Source organism: Corvus cornix, chromosome 5, assembly GCF_000738735.6.
Source record: "Corvus cornix cornix isolate S_Up_H32 chromosome 5, ASM73873v5, whole genome shotgun sequence".
Taxonomy (NCBI): Eukaryota; Metazoa; Chordata; class Aves; order Passeriformes; family Corvidae; genus Corvus; species Corvus cornix.
Window position 1 is genome coordinate 47,399,535 of NC_046335.1, and position 19,922 is coordinate 47,419,456.

Here is a 19,922-nt window from a genome sequence, read left to right on the forward strand (position 1 = left end):
AGCTTTTCTGGAGGGCTTGGACAAACTCAACTGTGCAGAGTATCCTCCCTGCAGGCTCAGGAGGAACAATGAAACCCCGTCGATGCAGACTGGAGCTACTGATGAGCCTGCTGTTCGTTTGTCTGGGGAAAGTTGTGTGGGTAGGGCTGCTCCTCTTCTTAAGGTAGGGGTAGAGGGTGAGCAGAGAAAAAGGTCAGAGGGGGTTTCAAGAAGGCAAGATGAGGCAGCAGAGTGGTGTAGGGGAATGTGAGATCAACAGAGACAGTCACGTTCCCTGGTATGAAAAGGACTGAAAGGTCAGGGAGGTTGAATGGCTGCTTTTCCTCTTCTCCAGGTACCAGGTCATCCCTACAGTTTGTGGAGCACTTTTTGGTCTTTGGGGGAGTGATTCATCATCTTCCTCGACATTAAGTGTGAGTGGTGAGAGGTTTATTATGTAGACCACAGTGGCATACATGCAGCATCACTGGTTCAAAAACCATTCATGTGACCCTTCCCCCAGGGAACTGACATAAAAATGATGCAAGGAATAAAACCCCTCAATATTCTGCATTATTTTAACTCTCCTCCAACTTTCTGGGGATCTTCAAAGGTCATGCATGCACGCCCTCAACCATACGGTCTAGGACTACTTTCCTTTCAAATAAAAGGTGGGGTGAGTATGAATAATCACCGGCATTACTTTGGCATCAAGGCTGGCTTCCCCTTGTGGTAAGCACGGGACAAACAGAACAGAAGGATGTTTCCTGCCCCAAAGCCAATCTCCCATAATCACGTTAGAGACATGTGGGCTGTAGCATAATCAAGCGCTGTAAGACCTGTGAGAAAATCTTCCGTCTCAAATCCTACTCAAGCTCTTCAGAAAACCACTAGCAGAACCTGACCCTGATTTTTTTTTATTTCTGAAGGAAAAAGTCCACAGCCTCCTGAATGCTCCTTTCCTATTACCCCTATAAAATTCCTCAGTAGGTTGCTAAGTTCCATAAGCAGTAAGGCAGCCTGAGACTCAGAGGGGTAAATCCAATCTTCCCACTCTCCCTTGATCTCTGTCTTCTGTTCTCTGAGCTTTCATTCTGCATTCCGCTTCTCTTCCCTCCCAAAGAAACCTAAAAATAAATAAATCCAAGAAAGAGCGGAAAAAGGAAAAGCCATCAGCCCCCAAAACGATGTGCTTAGTCATTCATGGTGAGTAAAAATAGTTTCCCAAATGAACAAATTGCTGAGCCAACCAGATGAGCAAGTCATTTCCATAAACAAGGGGTCTCATCCTCCCTCTCCTTGGGCAGGTCCTTGTGTTAACGGGCTTTTGGTAAAGCCCTAAGCAGAATTACTTGGAGAAGGATCAGGCCCATGAAGACAGCCCTGGGGGTCAGAGCCAAGCACCCTACTACTTAAGGGGATGTGATGAAAAATTTTATGTTCTTTGCATCAATGGAGACATTTAATGAAGAGTGAGATCCCAAATTGTCATGTGCATGGAGTTCTGCAGAGATGGCGCAGTAAACAGGGAGGCTGAAGTAAACCTGAGGACTTTCTGAGCAAGATAGTGTGGGGCTGCATTCAGGCTACTCCCGGGGCACGGACGTGCTTTGCTCCCTGCTGGAAAAGAAGGGGTGGGCATTTCCGGCTCTTGGCTTCTCTAGCTCTTGGCCAAGATCAAGCCTGTGATTGTTCCCACTGGGATGTAACATTCAGTACACAAGGCATGACTGAAGACTTAGGCAGAATCCCCCCAGCAGAAACAGGGCCCTCATATTCCTGTCAATAAGTATTTGGCAGCAAATGACTTTTCTCCCCTTGGGCTATTGAGGAACAGTGGGCTGCATGATTGGTTTTCAGGATCCAGCCAGCCCTTTTGGGTTAAATCCCTCTCTTTAACATAGGAGAACAGCTGATTGGGGAATTTAGGCATCTGGGGGGAACAGAGGCTCAGGACATGCCAGTAGGGAAATCAGCTAAGCTCTCTCTGTGCTTAGATCTGCGCTCAGAAGATGGGATGGGACTTGGCTGCATCCATCTTGCTTATGTAGATGATGCTTTTTTCAAAGTAGGGATTAGCTCTTATCTTCCACCTGGCACATGGGGCCTTCATTCTGCTTCAGAGTCTCCAGCTCTCATACAGCAGTGCTAGGACTAAAAATTACACAGCTAGGCAAGAGGGACGGATTTTTCCTACATTACTGAAAAAACCTCACACCATGTTCATCACTGGGCTCCGGGACTTCCCCAGACATCACACCTTAGTGGATTTTAGGCCAAACTTAGAAGCTGAAGTTCCACTTGGCTGCTTCAGGACCACTCCAAAGCCTAAGCAGGAACTTGTTCTAACCTTAAACAGGAGCTTGTTCTAACTGGTCCAGAGGACCAGGGGACAGCCTGAGTTCCCTGTTAATGGACTACCCTTGGCAATACTCCACTGGGGAAGTGTGGTCCCAGGAGAAGGCTGTAGGCTAGCAGGGATGCTGGGAGTGCTCACTGCCCCAGTGGTGCTGGGTCAGGCAGGTGGCACTGTCATGTCACCTTGCGGAGGCTGTTACATTTTAATCCATTGCAAAAGACAAATCCAACAGGCTCCTAGCATGTTTCCTTATCAGAGAGAAGGGGAGGAGCTCTTCTGAAACACACGAATCCACACAAGTGGGCAACCAGTTGTCCAGAGACAATAGATCAGGGAGACAGTCTCTGGATGCTGACAAGGAGTTTGGTATCTCAAACTGCAAAAAGAAAGACCACTCTCAGAATTAAAGGGGAAAATACTGTATTTTCTTTTCAATTTTATATGAAGAGACAATTCTGACAGCAAAATAATTTTAAAGAACCAGTCACACGATTAGACATGGGTTTAAAAATGCAAATAAAAGAACAAGGGGAGGAGACCCATTCAGGGAAGACTGCAGTGAACTGGTCCTCCAGCTTATCCTAAAGTGTGTTGCTCGGGGCATCACTCTGGGCTGTGCTCTTTCCCCAGGCAGCCGCCTCCTGCCTGCTGACACACATCAGCCCACCTGGAGTTACTGTGCAGGGACCACGCACGCGGCGGGAGGCAGCGGACACCCAGCACAGCCATGGCCCAAGGGCTCCGTCTGGGGCTGTGCTGCACATCCCTCTTAAATCTGATGCTATTCAAAACCCACTGCCAGGTCCGTGTCAAGCTTCCCCCTCACATCAGGTCTGTTTCAGCAGGTACCCAAGAGGCTGACTCTGTGATGCCCTGCTGAAGAAATCCTGCGGCTGGGAAGCAATGCAGCAGAACTTGCAGGAGCTCTGAGCACTTAACTGGTGTGAAACTGAAGATCTCTGGAGAGGTGCTGAATATTTGCTGATTTTGGAGTAGCTAATGAAGATTACTTTTTTTTTTGGTAATATGCTACTGTTCTCTGGCCAGTCTACAACAGATGTCCTTTGGTGTCCAGATGCAGAGTTCTAGGTGAAGATTATGAGCAGGCAGAAGCAAGCTTTGGGAGCAGCATTTGTCACATCTGCGGCTGTAGGGGACGATGCATGTGTGTCATGTGTGCCTATGCCTGTCCCCCTGTCCATGCCACACCCCTCCAAGGTGAAGCATGGTTACAATGCCAAATTTATTTCATGGGGCAAAACTGTCTTATTCACTCACTGCCCAAAGACCTTTCTCAGAAAATTTCTTGGCCCCATTGCTACTGCTGGCAGGATTATCAGTGAATTTTGGGTAGCCAGGATTTTGCCATCTGTTTAGCCTGGTCTGGGGTCATGGCTGCTGCTTATCTTATCCTTTCGCCACTCTCAGCTTTGCTCCTTATCTGCTGCCACTCCCGTAACTTCAGGACCTGATCCAGCACACTGGGAAAGTGAAGAGAGTCTTACTCCCAGCACAGGGGCTGGGATTCTTGGCAGGCTCTCTTTGGCTTTCCAGCACTGCTTAAAACTCATTTTATCATCCTCCCAGCTCCACCAGTGTTTGCCTACCAGTGCCAGCCCAGCAAGACACCAAGGCTCCGCATGCGCAGATCCCGGCTCTCTGGGAGGATCTGTGTGCACAGCTAAATCAGCTACAACCTCTCCGAAGCAGGACTGTGCCTCACTGTGTCTGCAACACAGCTGGACACGAACAGAGCTCACCAGCGTTAGTAAAGTGGAAAGCAGGTACAGAGGGTGTTAAAGGCAGCTGGATTTTGGGACAGGGCAGCAGGGAAAGTGAATGCAAATCCAGCAGCTGCCATGCCATCCTCCTGCCCAGGAGGTTTGCTGGCTCTGCCAACTGTCTCTTGAGTTTTGGGCAGCTCAAAATGCTGTGAATCATGTTTCCAAAAGGTCTTATGAGGCTGACAAACATGGATTTTATCAGTATGATTTCAGCTTGTAGATCACTTAGTTGCTTTAGGAAACATTATTCTCAACTGACTGGCTGTGGATGAAGCTGGGAAGATTTGCTGTTTGGGGAACCTGGGAGAAGGTCACTAAACTCGAGAGAACTTGTGCCACATGACTTTGCTCAGCAGCAGGCTGGACCTTCATGGCCCTGAATTCAAGTAACCTCTATTATAACCTATCTTGACCCCCTTAATATTCATACTGACTGAAAAGTCCCACTGGCTAGAGCCCCCCTACAAACCCTTGTCCCGTTAGGTCAGGCACGTGGATGTCATGCCTCCCAGCTCTCTCACTAGTGCCATCACTAAACAAAACAAACCACCAGAGCCCTCAGGCTCTGAAACTCATCCCCTGGGCACACTACTGTGCTTCCCCATTGCTCCAGCCCAGGACATGCTCTCCTAGGACCAAACCATGACAAACTCCTTGAGAAATGACCTACTGGTCACTGCCTTACCTGCCAAGTAGGGGTCAAAAAGACAGATTCTTCCCTGCCATCCATTCCCCCACTTCATGAGTGAAAAAGCAGTAAGAACTAATGTGCAAGACAGCCTTCCCTTGTCCCTCTCCCCCAACACAGAAATCCAAACCCAAGAGCAGTAGCACAGCCTCTCTGCAGGAACAGAGGTGCCAGGGGCTGGCTTGAGCTGCCCCCGCCCCCCCCCCCCAAGGAAGGACATCAGTGCTGGGAGATGTGAGACCTTGTTCAGCTCTGAGAATCATTCTGAAAAAGAACTACTGGAAGAACTAGCAGTAAAGCAAGGGACTACTCCAGCTGGAGTTGTCAGCTAGAGACCTCCCAGCACCACTCAACAGAGTGGAAAAAGTAGCTAGCAGGGCACTAATGACTATTTTCCATTAATTTTAAATCTAGTTCCATTTCTTTTTCCTTTTTTTTTTTTTCTCCTTTCCACTCACTGGGTTTCTAATACTGGTAACCTTTGTCTACGGCTCCCGTGTGTGTAAGTGCGTGTGTGGCAGAGGCAGTGGGGGTCAGGTGTTTAGACACTTGGGGCAAAGCCAACACGGTTGTTATCACGGTCAAAGACGCTGTAGTAGGGTCCAATAAAGACATCTCCCAGGATCCAGAGAGGGCCCCCAGGGGGTGGGATGTCCAGGCCTGAAAAGCCACTTAGGCATACTGTCTCTGATCCTGAAACAACCTAGAAAGAAGAGTGAGAGCTTCAATCTAAGCAGGTCGTTCCCTTCCCTCAACCTTGCAGGCTTGGCAAGAACACCTGCAAGGCTGCCTTTGCTTCAGCCTCTCCCAGACTGAAATCCACAGATTGCAAAGGTGACTCCCAACTCACTGCTTCTATGGCTCCAAACCCAGCTCCCCCTCCCTTAAGCACTAAAGCATCAAGCAAAGCTGCACATGACCATAAACCTCCCAGCCCACGCAGCTCTGGATTAAAGCCATTGGTGAAGGTCTGCACAAGATGGTCCTTGCAAGCTGATTCTGATGGCTTAAATGACAGGCTGGTGGTCTCTGCTATAATAAGGCTGGTCTCAAGGCACCACAATGCAGCAGGAAAGAGCTAAATGTTTGTAGAAAGTGATGCAACAGCTTGCCTCCCCTTCCTCAACCATTCTGCTATCCCTCACAAGCATTATGTAGGTCTCACTCCTGTGAGACTTCAATGAGGTTACCTGGATCCACCTGAAGTGCCCACCACCCTGACACCCCAACCCTTCAGACTTCTTCCCAAGCACCAGCTCCAGCATTGCTTCGGCTGCTCTTGTGTTTTGGAGCAGTGGAAGCAAAAGCCAGGCCTTGGGGAAGAAGCGTAAGGCTGGAAAAATCTGGCTGGACATACCTTGAGGACATACTGCTCTCCTGTGAGCTGGAAGGCCTTCCCTCCTAGTGTCATTGTGACGTTAGGCAGTGTTGGCACTTTTTCACAGGGGATCATGTACTGAAATTGCAACAGTAAAGGCTTTAGATTGGACCTCCCACACTCTCAGTCTTCCTTGAGCACAATCACATCTTTGCTGTGGTTTTCCCCAAAACCAGCTCATCTCAGGGTGCAAGAGAAGCTTGAGCTGGGGTAGGCTGCTGCCTGCCTAGGGCTCCAAGCTGAGGGGCAAGAGGGCTTTATGGATAGGCATGGAGCCAAAGATGTTGGATTCAGCTTCTGGCTCCGCTGAGTCCCAGGATGCCACAGCTGATGTGGCATGGCTGGCGGTTTTTACCAAAGGAGAGGCAGCTGGGGCTCAGTACACAGGGATTCACCGTGTAATGAACAAAGCCAGTTGTGTGAACAATGGCAAGTCTTGGGGATGCTGGCAGGTCTAAGCCAACTGTTGCTGCAGCTGGGGGGCTCTGACACTGCAGAGCCCTACAAGTGCTCATGGCTCTGATCTGGGAGGGCTTTCAGAGCAGGGCATTTTTTTCTACAGGGTCTTTATAATCCATATTCTTCCACAATTTTAGGGAGGAGAGAGAGCCTTGTGAGATTAGCTTTGATGGTTGAAAACTTGGCAGGAAAGGGTTGCCATTTGCATGAAATAAACTTTTATCAAAGTGTCTCTGGACTCACATTAATGTGAATCCTTGGTCTCAGCTGCAACTCAGATCCCTTCTCTTCCACCTCCCAGAGATGGGTGGCAGAGGTGACTCAAAGCTTCCCAAAATGGGACCTGGGCTTTCTACCAAGCATGAGCAGAGTGGTGAATGCTACCCAGGGTCAGAAGATGAAGGGGTCCCTGCAGTGCCAGTGGCTTTTCCAAGAGCACAGGGTGGGAACAAAGATCAGAGGGAGCAGAAGAGTAGGTCTCAACAAGCATCTGGGTACAAAGTAGGGTGTAAGCATTGATACTGTGATGGGCACAGACTCTCACATTTCCAGCCCGGCCTCACCTCGCCTTTTATGAGTGGTTTTGCACCAATGGCTTCCTGTATCTTCTTCACCTCTTTGGTGGGGCCTGTGATGAGTGAGGTTCCCGTGTCCACGATGGCCTCGCAGCCCCCCCGACACGCGCTCGCCCCGTTGGCAACATCCACCCTGGGGAGAGATGCTCAGACATTAGACAACCCTTAGAGGCCTCCCAGTGAAGGCTGCAGGAAGCAGTACGCAGGCAGGCAAGGGAGGGCTGTGACAGACACCCAGAAAGGACAGATGCTCAGAAACACTGATGCAGCACGAAGTCAGTGCACAGCCGCCCTGGCTCCCTCTCATCTGCTCATGACTGAGCAGGTGCCTTAAAGTGTAACTGCATTTCTGCAGAGAGCCTGCATGCTGCCCGCGTACCCTGCCTGCTACCTGCACACAGAGCTAGCGCCGCAGCCAATGGACATAGGAGAGAGGGAAGGGCAATGAATTACGGACTTGTATGGCCTGTGCTACTGCAGAAGAAGGAAGGGTTAAAGGGGTGGTGAGACAGCCATGGGCAAGGGAAGGGCTCCTGTACAGAGAAAAGGCAAGCCAGGGGCTGCTTGGCTTCCTCACCTGCATCACATTTCACAGCAGTGCAGACAGACAAAGCCTTCTAGCCAAGGGTCTGCCATACTCTGCCGATGCTGCAGGACTGGGGGAAAATGAGAACTAAAACGCCGCGCTGGGGAGGGATGCAATTCCCAGGAAAAGGACACACTCTGATCACAGGCCACTTTTAAGTTCCCATCACGTGGGAAAGCTCAGAATAGACCGCGGGGCTGGCGGCCGTCAGCTCAGCCTGCTCTCCTCCCCTCTGCCTCCAACAATGTGTGCTGATTGCTGTGCCGTGCCCTTCAGTCAAGGGCTGGCTTCCTGAGGCCTCATCCTGCTCCTCTGGAGCTGTGTGCAGGAGAGCCATGCAGCTCAGGCCTTGCTGAGAACTGAGCAAAGCTGGGGTTCAATCTGTGGGGCTCGCCCTGCCTGCAAGGAGACACACTGGCATTTTTCCCCGCTTCGCACGGATGCAGTAGGCATTTTCAAGGGTCAAGCCATAAACAAGAGGAAAGGATTTTGCAGAATATCTCCCTATGGCTTCTGCCTTTCGTCTCCTTCCAGCAACAAACAACCCAGCACTAGGGTGGGATTTTAATCTGCTATTTTTGGTGTGGATGTGTTGTAGAGATGATTCCTTTCCGAGGGGGGTCTCAGCCCAGCCTCAGGCATACGCTGTCTGCACATGTGACCGCACGCATGCAGTCAGGTGGATGGGGAACTTACGCGTCCATGTGGATCTGCCAGTAGGCTTTGCGTGTGACATTATACCAGGTCAGTTTGCCCTTGTAGTACTTGGGGTCGGTCCCTCCCAGGAGCAGCTCACCACCAGGGACACCAGAGGGGTCTCTGAAAAACAATACCCAAACCTGTGAACATCAAGGGCAGGGCGAGAAAAACCTGCTTCAAGTGCCCCCAAAATACTTGCTGGGGTGCTTGGGGGGTGAAGCATAGCATTAACAGTATTGGAAACAGACTTACGTTGTGCTATGTTATGTCACTAGAAGGGCAGATACTGTGAGATAGGCTGGGATGGGGAAATGGCCCCAGCCAAAGCATCCTGCAGCTTTCCACCTGGTACTTTCTCAAAAAACCTGAAGAAACTTGTGGCAGAGAAGGGGGATGGCAAAGGGGAACTGAGCACCGACACAAGGACTTCCTAAATGAGCCTGTAAAAAGTGCCTGTGCAGGGCTGGACACAGCTGATGCAGGGTTAAGTTATCTGCACTCAACTCTGCCAACCAGCAGCCTTGGAGTGAATCCTCAAGGTTACCATCAGGTAAGAGCTCACTGCTGAGCAGATGGGAAGAAATATGGTGATGGGGGAGGGCTGGTGCTTGAACGGCCAGCAGCAGCCCTCTCTGCCCTCCCTACTCTTGGCATGCTACTTTTTGGGCTGAAGTAGTTCGGAGTGGCTGCTGCAGTGCCAGAAAAGTGATGGGGTGTCCTGCGGGGAGCAGCAGTGGGTGGGAAGGTGCTGGCAGCTGCAGAGGAGGATTTCCCAGGGTGGTGAGAGAGCATTAGACTCCTCATTAGTGATGACTGATGGGGGGCACCCTTGCCTGGGAGGCAACACGGTAGTGACCACATGGCTTATGGATTTTGGCAGCAGACTGGGGCTGTTTACCTCTCTAAAGGGGACTGCACTAGCAGCAATCTCATGATCACAGCCCTATTTATTTTTACTCCTCTTTCCTCTAGAAACATCCTCTGTCTATTCATCAGTTAAGAAATCTGGTCACAGATCCACCCAGCTTTTTATCAGTAAAAGAGCTGCATTTCTACTTCCCTTCTCCTTACTTCAGAGCAACAAACATAAGAGATTTTGGCCTGGCTGCTCCTGCAAGGCAGAACTTGCTGAGACTTCCCCAACTGGGAAGTGCTGTCCAGAGTGTAAAACAGCAGATGACAAGAGGTGCTACTGGGAAACAGAGAAAAGCCCACTGGGCTTGCCCTCACAACCAGAGGTGTGCCACCAAACCCAACACTACCTGTTTAGGTAGAAAGAGAATACATTTTTGCTGACCAGCCGCTGTTTCATGATGTTATCGAAGAAAGGCTCAACTTGCTCCACAGAGATCCTTGGATATGCCAGGCCCAGGATGCCATCAAACTTGGCAGCAATGAATGTCATGCCTGGCTGCTTCGTGGCCTCCCCAAAGGTCTGATCCGGGATTTTCAAATCACCAAGCTGTGGGGAGATAGGGAGGGAAGGGAAAAGCAGATTGTAAGGAAAACTGGCTCAGGGGACCTGGGTGGTAACAGAACCTCATCGAACACAGGCTGTAGCACGTCCCTCAGTGTGCTGCCACACTCCTGCCTGCTTTCACTATTGCATTTGTAGGCAGCTGCAGAAACCAGATACCCTGGTGCCGCTCTTGTCAGGGGAGTGTTTGAGACTGGCAACTCTGGCTCAGTGGAACCTCCTGAGTCCCTGCAAAGTCCAGCATACTTCTAAGGGCAGGAGAATGCTTCAAGCCTTTTGCAGTGTCCTGGCACTGGCCTTGCTGCTCTGCAGCCTCTCCTCTTTGCACAGAGGACCCATATCCATTTGTCCTTCCTACATCTCCTCCCCTATAACCTACTTCACCGTTTCCTCCTAGTCTCAAAAGCTCTTGCACTGTGCCTTTAATCCCCTTCCCCACTCTGGACATCTTCTAAGTCATCTGTGTATCCTACCTCCTTGGGTGCTGCACCCATCCTCAGTTGGGAGCACAAATCCCTCTCACCTCTGCCCACAAACCCCTGTGATCTCCCCTAGATAAGAAACATCCCTGGGATATTGCTGAATCTCTCGGAAGAGCCACCAGCCTGCAGAGACCTCCCGTGAAAGGGGAGCAGACCCAGCCAAGAAAGCGAGGTTGAGCCTGAAGCACAAAAATAGCAAGCAGAGTACTGAGAATTCAAAGGTCACCTCCCTTGCCAGCCATGAGAAGGATTGGCATTCCCCACTAGAAAGCTGAAACGCCTTGGGAGAGCAGATCCCCAGAAAGAAAATGATCAGATAAAGGAGGATAGCTCTGCTGATGGGGAGCAGGATGCACCTGCTAGCTTCTGGCTCTAGCAGTTCAGGAGGCTTGTGAGCTTCTGACTGACCACAGGCAATTTTAGCATCCATGCTAGGACAATTTCAGCCTCTCAGCCTGCAGCTAGCAGCCCTGTAGTGAGCCAGGCTGGACTGACAAGCTGGCCTCTCCTACCTGATGGCAGATAACGATCCCTGCAAATTACTAATATCCCCCTAGGGTTAGACAGTGCAAGGCTGGGACAGCAGTGCTGCCTTTAATGGTATTGGAGGATTGCACTAGGAAAGGGCGATCGAGCCTTGCGAAAGCTGAAAGCCACAGGACAGGATGTGGGGGGAAGGAGCACATGGCAATGCATCCGCTCGCCAGCGCCTGCCCCAGTTGTACACTCCAGGTTTACAAAAGCCACCCCTCAGCACCACTGGTCCTCAGCAGCCCAGAAAGTTCAATGAAGCTGCTACTTAAAGAAAAGTAAAATGCAGTGGACTGATAACACTGAGTGTCAGGTTTGTTTGAATATTGCTCTGCTTGCACATCCCAAGGGGGAGGCAGATTTCTGCCCAGTCATGGATTTTCAGCAGACCCTGCCTGCACTTGGTCCTCAGCAGGGCTGAAACCCAAGACCATCTTTAGCAGAGTGCTCCTGCCAGGTGACAGATCCTTTGTCTCTGTCCCTTGGCTGGCTCGTGTCCAGACACTGAGCAACCAAAAATCATGACCAGTGGATGGCCGTGTGGTGGCCACCCTCCAGCACTTTGCAGATGGGTGTTGGCACTCCGCAGCTCGCCTAGCTTCCTTGTTAGTGGCCTCAGCCAGGAGTTAAGCACTGGAAGGCAAAGGCAGGCCAAGAGGTGAGGGCCTCTGTAGCACAGCTTGCCATCAGGGCTTGGGGTACAGAGGCACAAGGGAGAGGCAAGGAAAGTCATCTCCTGTGCAGTGTATCTGCACTGCAGTCACGGGAGAGACTTTGTGCCCCACGGCCAGCTAAGTTTCCTCTGCTGTCCTTGAAGGACATCTGAAGGTTGGGCTGTGATAAAGGGATGAGATGCCTGAGCAGCAGAGGGCTGGCTGAACCCGCTCTTTGGAGAGCAAGCAGCACTGCGGAGTGCGGTGCTACAGGGCATCGCTCCTCCACAGAACAAGAGAGCATGTTTGACATGAGCTCATCACCCTCTCGAAAAAACATTCAGGGCTGAGGGACTCAGGACTACCTGCCAACAAGCATCTTTTGGTCAGATGTCAGTGCTGCCAGAGGTTGCTGTGCCTGCTTCCACCCACCAGAATGGCTGGAACCAAGAGGGTCGCCCTGAAGGTTATTTCAATGTCTTTAAAGACTACACCTGACTGGGAGCTTGCCATGACATGTTGTGCATCAGAGGATGTGTCCTGGTGTCCAGGACACATCCTCTGATCAACAACATGTCCTCTGAAGTTCCCTGACCCTCAGAGTCACGCCTGCTCCTGCCTACTACAAGAGGGACACTGCTCAGCTCCATGCAAGAGTTTTCTCTTGCTTCTGTGCGGACAGAAACCAAATGCTACAAGCTGTGCTGTCTGCCAAAAGCCATCCCCACTTCCCAAACAAACCGAGGCACAAAATCCTTCCTCTGAGCTGCCGGGAAGTGAAGAGCTAATTAGCAAACAGGCACTATGGTGAAAATTACAAACCAAAAAAAGAGAAAAAACTGCAATTTTCTTTCTGACTCATTTCAGCCCTTGCATTAAGCCCACACTTCCCAAGGACAATGAAGTTTGCTGTTTGCCATCTTTGGATGCAGCATAGAGGCAATAGCTGATGCTTCCAGGCTAGCCTGAAATCTTCATGCTGTAAGGATGGGCTAAAGAGTGCATCTTGCAAGAGTCATACACTTTTAAGCTTTTCTTGGATATTTTTGATTCTGATGAAATTGGTAAGCCAATACTCTTCAGCTGAACCTAAACAGAAACCTCCAAATCTCCAGATTTATGTGCTTATTCAAAACTTTTGCTTTGTTTCTTCCCCCCTGCAAAGCAAACATATGCTCTTATCCCTGCCAGGAGAGCGAGTAATCTGAGAGCACATGCACCCCTGACGTTTGGCAGCTGGCAAACTCTCCCAAGCATCTGTACCTGGGAGGAAGTCATGAAAGGCACTCGTCCTTCACAGGACAGAAAGCTCAGCCTTTGCTTGCTGAAAAGCAAACTGTGAAGCAACCACCACCCAGCTAACTCATGCTGCACCCTGAACACTGCTGGGGAACCTTCCCCCACGGTGTTACCCAGCCTTTACAAGCATAAGCACGAGTTCTTGATGCGAGACCAGGATGGGTCTGTGTTTGGGCAGCTGCCCATGTGGGCATCCACTAGTGTGTGGATATTGGCCAAAAACAAGCTGGGCACCACCAGCAGTCTGTGAGTGGTGTTGGCATGTGCTTGGGCTGGTAAGTTTTTGGGGTCACCAGGAAAAGGGTGGGAGGGATGGCCAGAGACCATGTTTACAAGGGCACCATGTGACCAGTCCCCACTCCCAGCCTGCTGACCAGCAGATGAATACCTTCTCCCTTCTCAGCCTGCCATGGTTATTGTTACCTTAAGAGTCATCATTACCATGTAATTTCAAAGGACTTGGAAACACAGCACTGAAGGATGTTCTGTCTGAGCAGGACACTCAAGAAAGGAGACCCATTGAAATCTAACAGCTCCGAGCACTCTACTGAAAGCAGTCTGGGGCAGCACGGGGCAGGGGCAGCTGTAACTCACCGTGACTGTGTCTTGGCTCAGGAACCCAGAAAGTCTCCCTGTCCCATAGCGGATGGCAAACTCGGTGCCATTCTTCACATAGCTGCTGGATTTAGAGGAGTCATACTTGTGGTGCAGCACTGCAGCCGGGAAGGGGGACACAAAGGGACACACAACATTAGCACTCCTTTATACCTACAGTTCCCCAATACCTAACCCCACACCACCCAGCTTATCTGGACAAAGGGACGCTCAATGATGTGAAGGTGGGCCTGAATCCAGTGCTTGCCAAGCCTAGACTGCTTAACAAAGCACTTCCAGTGTCTGGGGAATCAGGTGGGCAGATCCAATTCAGGCTGTTAAATCCGATTTGGCCACTGGGTATTAAAAGCCTAGAGGTTATATGGCTGGTGTGGTGTGCTAGTCAGCAGAGCAAAATGTATTCCTCCCCAGGCCATGGAGAACCAGGGTGGCTTTAAATATAGGCTGCTCTGGGCATGAACGTTTTCACCTCATAGACTTATCTGTTTCTTTTACTAGGAGCAGCTGGAAATTTTTCATACATCGTTTTTAGTACAGAAAGAATTCAAAGTATTCCTTTATTTGCAGAAGAGAATGGCTTTCCCCTAGTCTAAGCTGCTTTTCCCCTTGGATGGTTTGGAGCTGTAGGCTATCCCTGGTTTTATGGCCAGGCAGATTCCTCCTTCACAGACTCCTCCCAAGTCATGAGCTGGCCAGTGCAATCCCATGGCTGGTTGCTGAGTGGTGCAGACAGCAGCTGAGGATGAACCAGCCGAGCCCTACACAAAGCGACAGCGCTACACAAGGAGTTTCCCAGCTAGGCTGTCTGGGTTCCAGTTTGGATTCCAGTCTGGCAGGAGGTTAAGCTCTTTGCATATTCATAAAACGAGCCCTTTGGTCCCAGCACCTCTCGAGGCACTGCCTTGAGAAACCAGCTCCCTGCTACAAACAGGAACCCCCTAGGCATACCAGGTCTGGACCTCACCACCCTGCTGGTGTCCTAAATCTCATTTCACATATGCAAAAACAAGGTCTGTCTACAAGAAGTCCAAACTTCCACTCTACTCCCAACAAGCACTGTGGAATGCCTTTCATGGTTGCATTTGTTCACTCCACAGGTTTCTTCACTTTGCTTAAGCAGCACAACCAGTGGCTTTTAAATAGCATTTTGCCACAGCCAAGTTTGACATCTTCAGCTGTGGAGGTTTATTGCATAGGAACGCCACAGAATAAAAAAAAAATTGTAGTCCCTAAGACATTCTCATTTCATTATGCCTACCTGGCTCTCGTTAACTATAACTCCATAAACATGCACACACATGCTCTGTGCAGCAATAAACCAGAAACTAGGACAGTTTGTATCAGATCTGGCAAGAGGCTGACTTAAAAAAAGTCAGCCTTGCGCAATGGGGTAACAGCAGCATTGGTCTATAATTGGGGTCTATAATCTACTGGGGAAAAAAACCACAACTGATGATGCTGCTCCCCTGCTGTAGGGCTGAAGCTGTTGGAAAAGATTTGGCCCTGTATGGGAGTGACTTGGAAAAGAAAAAATCTAGGAAAGGACTAATTAAAGATGGGTGCAGGAAGCTGGGATTGTATTTCTAGCTCTGACCCTAAAAAGCCCATCAGCCTCTGGCAAGTCCTTTCATGCTGCTGCCTCAGTTTCTCCTCTTGCAATGCAAGGCTCTGCATTTTGCAGGGAAGGAGAAGCTGTTGAGTGGTGTCTGGCACCCGTGACACTTACTGCAGGCGATGTCCAACATGGAACAGTGCACGGATGGCACCCAGAGGTTGGAGGAGCCAGTGTCAAAGATCACAGTGAAATTCTGCGGGGGTGTCCCAATGCCGATAGGACCATAATATTGGGCCTGCAAAGGAGAAGAAGGAAGCCATGAGCAGAGGCAGCTGGCCAAAAGCAGGGATTAAAGATCAAAAAATCTCTTAAAGGTGAATAGAGGATCAGCTTCTTATCTAGACATTGCCCTCCTCTTGCTTTTGGCACCGATAGGTTCCCAGCCTTTGTCCTCTGGAAGGGAGGTTCCCCTTCAGTGTTCACAACTCATTACAGCGGGTGTGAAAAGGATAAATCGAGGACAAGTGGGATGGGTGTGCGCGGGGGAGGACATTTGGGGCAGGGAGACAGGGAAGAGAAAGGGGAAGGTCTGCAGGCTAACATGCAGTTCTCTACAAGGATGAGAAGAAACGATGGAAGGAGGCCAAGCAAAACAACTGCGTTATTGAAAAGCTGAAACTGGCTGGGAAGCTGCTTTGCTCGTGGTTTCGCAGAGAAACTGTGGGTTGCAGTGAGCAGCAGCACTGCCCACTGCAGGTGGAGGTACAGCTGCTGGGGGTTTTGGTGCTTGCTGGTGAGCTCTGGCAGTGGGGAGGAATAAACAAATGCTCAGAGAGCTGGAAGACTGGGGGAGTGGTGAGAGTAAAGAGCATCAGCAGCACCACCAGAGGTGGATTTAGGCCTGCAGGGTGAAAGACTGGGAGAAATCCCTATAGCACAGATGGATACCCCTCTGCTCTGAGACTATATTTCTGCTGGGACTGGAAGAAACCTGAATGGCTGAGTTGTTGGCAAAGTATCCCTCTCTCCACAGAGGAGAGGATGAATGGAGAATGCTAGGCAGGTGCTGCATGGACTCATTTTTCCCCAGTCCTCCCAAACAGGCAGGGAGCTGTGTCCTGCCTGGTGAGCAGCTGGTTCAGGGTCCTGGAGAGAAGGCTGCTAGCAAGGGATGTCAGCCAGTAGCCTTTCCAAACCCCCTGTGTTCTTAATTAAGCGGGGGGGTGGGGAGCAGGGAAGAAAACAGGATTATCAAAGCTGTTCACCTCCTGTGCGCTTAGTTTGCAAGGCTTGCTCGCTGAGTAATTAACAATCCATTGCAATTAGCCATAATGGGGAGGCAGCACTTGCTTCCAGTCGTTCTGTAATTATTGCTGGGGCTTGAAAATTAACCCCCAGTACAGCGGTTCCATTTGTCACATACATAGACCCATGAAGGGTCCCAAGGGCTGGTAGGAAGCATACGAGGCAGGCTAATAGGGCTTGTCCCAAGAATTCCTTTGGCAGCAAAAGCATTTTCAGCCAGGCCGGGAGGGACCCAGTGGTCCCTTATCTGCCACCACAGGTTGGGTTGGTGGCCCTGTGACAAGGGAAAACAGTGCTGCCCTGAGCAGCAGTCTGAGCTGTGGTTGCAAGAGACAACACCGTGACACAACCGCTTGCCCTGGCTTTCAACACTGCCAACTGAAACACCGGTGATCCTTCCCAGGAGAGGACGGTGCTGGTTGGGTGACAAGAGGCCCTGGGGAAGGACAGCAGGGGGAATATACCCTGAATTAATGCCGAAATATCCGGGCCCAGCTTCGTTCTGCCAGCTAACGCTCACATCCGACACTGCCCAGTGAAGAACCCTGAAATAGCAAACTCCACACATGTCTGGCAGCAGGGCAAGGGCAAACTTCATGTCCTTTATCTGGCTTCTGTTTCCGCCACCACACAGGTTCCTTTGCTCCCTAAGTTGCTGAGAAGAAAGTGGAGGTACGGGGTGGCTTTTTCCAAGGCAGCGCAGAAGACGAAGGATAGTGAGAGGAAGGGTCCTGCATTCCCGGTCCCATAGTAAGCTAGTACCCAATCTGAGCTTTCTTCCCCTATCCTGTGCTCACTCACTTATGACCCAACACCTCAAGGAGTGGAGCATGATTTTTATGCCCCTGTCTTGCAAAAAGTAGAGTCCAAATGGCCAGAAGATGCTAGGAAGAGTTGTAAGTGAGGCCCCTATTATAGATTATAATAATATAGATTATTATAACATAGCTATAATAAGGCCCCTATTTATGATTGTTAATTAGTGACAAAGGGGAAAGGAAATAGGTCACAAACTGAAAAGCTCCTGCTTGGGTGGCAGCGGGTTGGTTGTTGTTGTTGTTATTGTTATAATTACTAGAATTAGTATTTTTAGTTTAGTAATGATGGGAAGCACCTTTTGGCATGCACTCACTAGGCCATGGGGGTGCATGAATCTGTCCTACAGGATCAACATCTCTCCCTCCTTTGCCTTCCTGGTTGGTGGCAGGCTGGCATGTCTCACCACCCCCTGGGATGGGTACCCTCACAAGTGACAGCCACTTGCCCAACACTGTGCTGGGGTCCGCTGCAGTGGGGGGGGTGGTTTGAAGGGGGGACTGTTACTCACATCCATGTAGTTCTTCAAAATCTCCGGAGTGGGCTCACCCTCCTCGGCAAAGCCCAGCTTGAACTTGATCGCCTGGGTGATGGAGTTCATATCTGGGATCTCACTGCCCGCCTCACTCAGGATCCGCCGCATGGAGGGGAACTTGGTCAGGGGGATCCTGTGTGGGGACGGCAAACACACACCTGTTAAAGGGGATATGTAGGGGAGGGATCCCTAGGGAAGGGGGGCAGCAGGGCTCAAAACAGGGGACGCGCCAATACGAGGTGGGTGAGGTTTGGGCTCCTGCCAGCACCCTACGCTAGATCCCCCTCGCCGTGCTGCGTTCAGTGTTTTTCCCAAAGCCGGAGGATAGGGGGAAAGGCCGGGGGGCTGCTAGAGGTCACCACATGTAAGGAAAGCTGGGGTGAGGCCCCTTAATGGGCAGGATGGGGGGGCGGTAGGGGAGCCCCCTCCTTGCTTTGATGGAGGGGGAGCCGCCCCGTATGGAGGGCTGTGAGAGGAGCTCAGAGGCCACCGCTGCAGCAGCACCGGGGGTGCATGTCCCACGTCTCCCCCAACCCGGGGGCTCAGCAGCCCCTGAGGAACCCCCTCGTCTCACCTGACGAGGGCGGCGCAGGACCCGGCCAGGGCGAGCAGCAGGAGGAGGCCGCGGGGCCCCATGGCGGCGATGGCACTGGTGGTGGCGGCGGCGGCGAGGGGTCAGAGGCTGGAGGTCCCGAAGCCGACAGGCCGCGACGCAGCTCCCGCTTTCCGTCCCTGTTTTTGTAGGCAGAGCGGCCCCTCTCCACGGATTTCTGGAGTCAGCTGACGGTCTAAAATTGCAACCGGCGGCGTCACGTGAGGGCGGGCCGGGGCGGGGAGCGGGCGCCGGGCCGGGGGCGCCGCCTCACGGCCCCCCCGGGCTGACCCCCGGCGCCTCGGGCCGTGACTCAGCCCTCGGGAAAGGGGAATAAACACTGTGAAATCAGTCACGAGATGCCTGCCCGGCCGTGCGTGCTTCTTCTGGACTGCCTTTAACTTCCTTCTGCTGGATGGTTTTTTTTGCTCTTTCCGGGCTTTCTGGCTTTTTTTTTCCTCCCAGGGGAGTGGAGTGGGGGGGAAGAGGGGGGACACACGCACAGCCCCAGGCAGCCGACCCCGAGTTCCTCGCAGGGCTCGGCTGCTCACGGACCTCGGCCGCCCACCCTCTGTCACCACGGGGGTTTCATTGTGCATCCCCGCCCAGGGGGGCCGTGGCAGCTCCCCAGCCCTGTGTTTCTCCCTGGCCCCAGGACACCTCCAGTTTGGGGGACTCATCCCTCCGAGCTGGGCGTTTCTGGGGAAGATGGGCATATGCTAGGCCACTGCTCTTTTGGGAGGTGCGGTGGGGGCGGGGGATGCCAAGCCACATCTGCCACCCTTCAAAATGCACTGAGGTGGTACTAGGCCACCTGCAGCCATCGAGAACGATGCTGGTGCAGGGCAGAGCCCGGGGGGGCACCGGCCACCAGCATGCCCCGTGTTCTGCCCCTCAAAATGCAGACTGAGCATCGAGGACTACTGGGGTGGGCTCTTTGCCACCACCGGGGTGAAATAACAGGGCTCAGAGGTATCACCCCACCAACTCAGGAGGGAGCGGCCACAGCTAATCTCTGCCCAGTTTGCCCCAGCCAAGCTCTTACAAAGCCACGAGACCTGCTGGAAGAACAATAAAGATTAAATTGGATTTACAGACATTTTCCCTTCCAAGTCCTGAGGGCTAGGGAGAGCTCGTTACCTGTTCCTGCTTGTGCCCAGTCACAGGGATGGGAAAGCAGCGACCTGTGGGATGAGCTGGGCACTGCTGGAGTGGGGGACTTTGCATAGCTTTGCAGTGGGGTTCCTGTCCCTCTCCTGTCACATTCATGTTCATGCAACTTCTGGAAAATTGCTGGGTCATGCCACTGGCACCTCACTTGCGCCATCACCTTCCCACACTGTGTCCCTAAGCCTCTTCTCTCCTCCCATGGCCTCACGTACGATCCTGCTGCCCTGTGTCCATGCATGCCATCCCCCCAATTGTGATCCATGCCGAGTATTTTTAGGGGGCATTTCTGCCCTGGGCTGTATCTTGTCCCATGAGCTCTCCAAATTGCCAAGCCTCAGCAAAGCCGGTGGGCTTCAGGAAACCTGCTGCCTCCCTGTGGGAGGGA

General features: G+C 51.6%; 1 protein-coding gene across 1 annotated transcript; it reads right to left on the reverse strand.

Moving 5' to 3' along the window:
- Positions 1–2,741: 2,741 nt before the first annotated feature.
- On the reverse strand, positions 2,742–18,703 carry CTSD (cathepsin D). Its single transcript, XM_039552233.1, has 9 exons — positions 18,350–18,703; positions 17,752–17,908; positions 15,291–15,414; positions 13,544–13,662; positions 9,770–9,969; positions 8,505–8,627; positions 7,211–7,355; positions 6,168–6,266; positions 2,742–5,513 (listed from the first exon to the last, which is right to left on the reverse strand). The coding sequence occupies exons 1-9, from the start codon at positions 18,409–18,411 to the stop codon at positions 5,352–5,354; spliced, it is 1,191 nt and encodes a 396-aa protein (XP_039408167.1). The 5' UTR covers positions 18,412–18,703; the 3' UTR covers positions 2,742–5,351.
- Between the last annotated feature and the right edge of the window lie 1,219 nt (positions 18,704–19,922).

Bases quoted from the DNA above. Each gene is read 5' to 3' on its own strand.
- CTSD (XM_039552233.1), bottom strand. From the start codon at position 18,411: ATGGGGCCCCGCGGCCTCCTCCTGCTGCTCGCCCTGGCCGGGTCCTGC. The intron at 15,415-17,751 runs GTGAGTAACAGT...TCTCCTTTGCAG, and splicing joins TTTTGAAGAACTACATGGAT to GCCCAATATTATGGTCCTAT. The intron at 5,514-6,167 runs GTATGTCCAGCC...TCTTCTTTCTAG, and splicing joins GAGAGCAGTATGTCCTCAAG to GTTGTTTCAGGATCAGAGAC.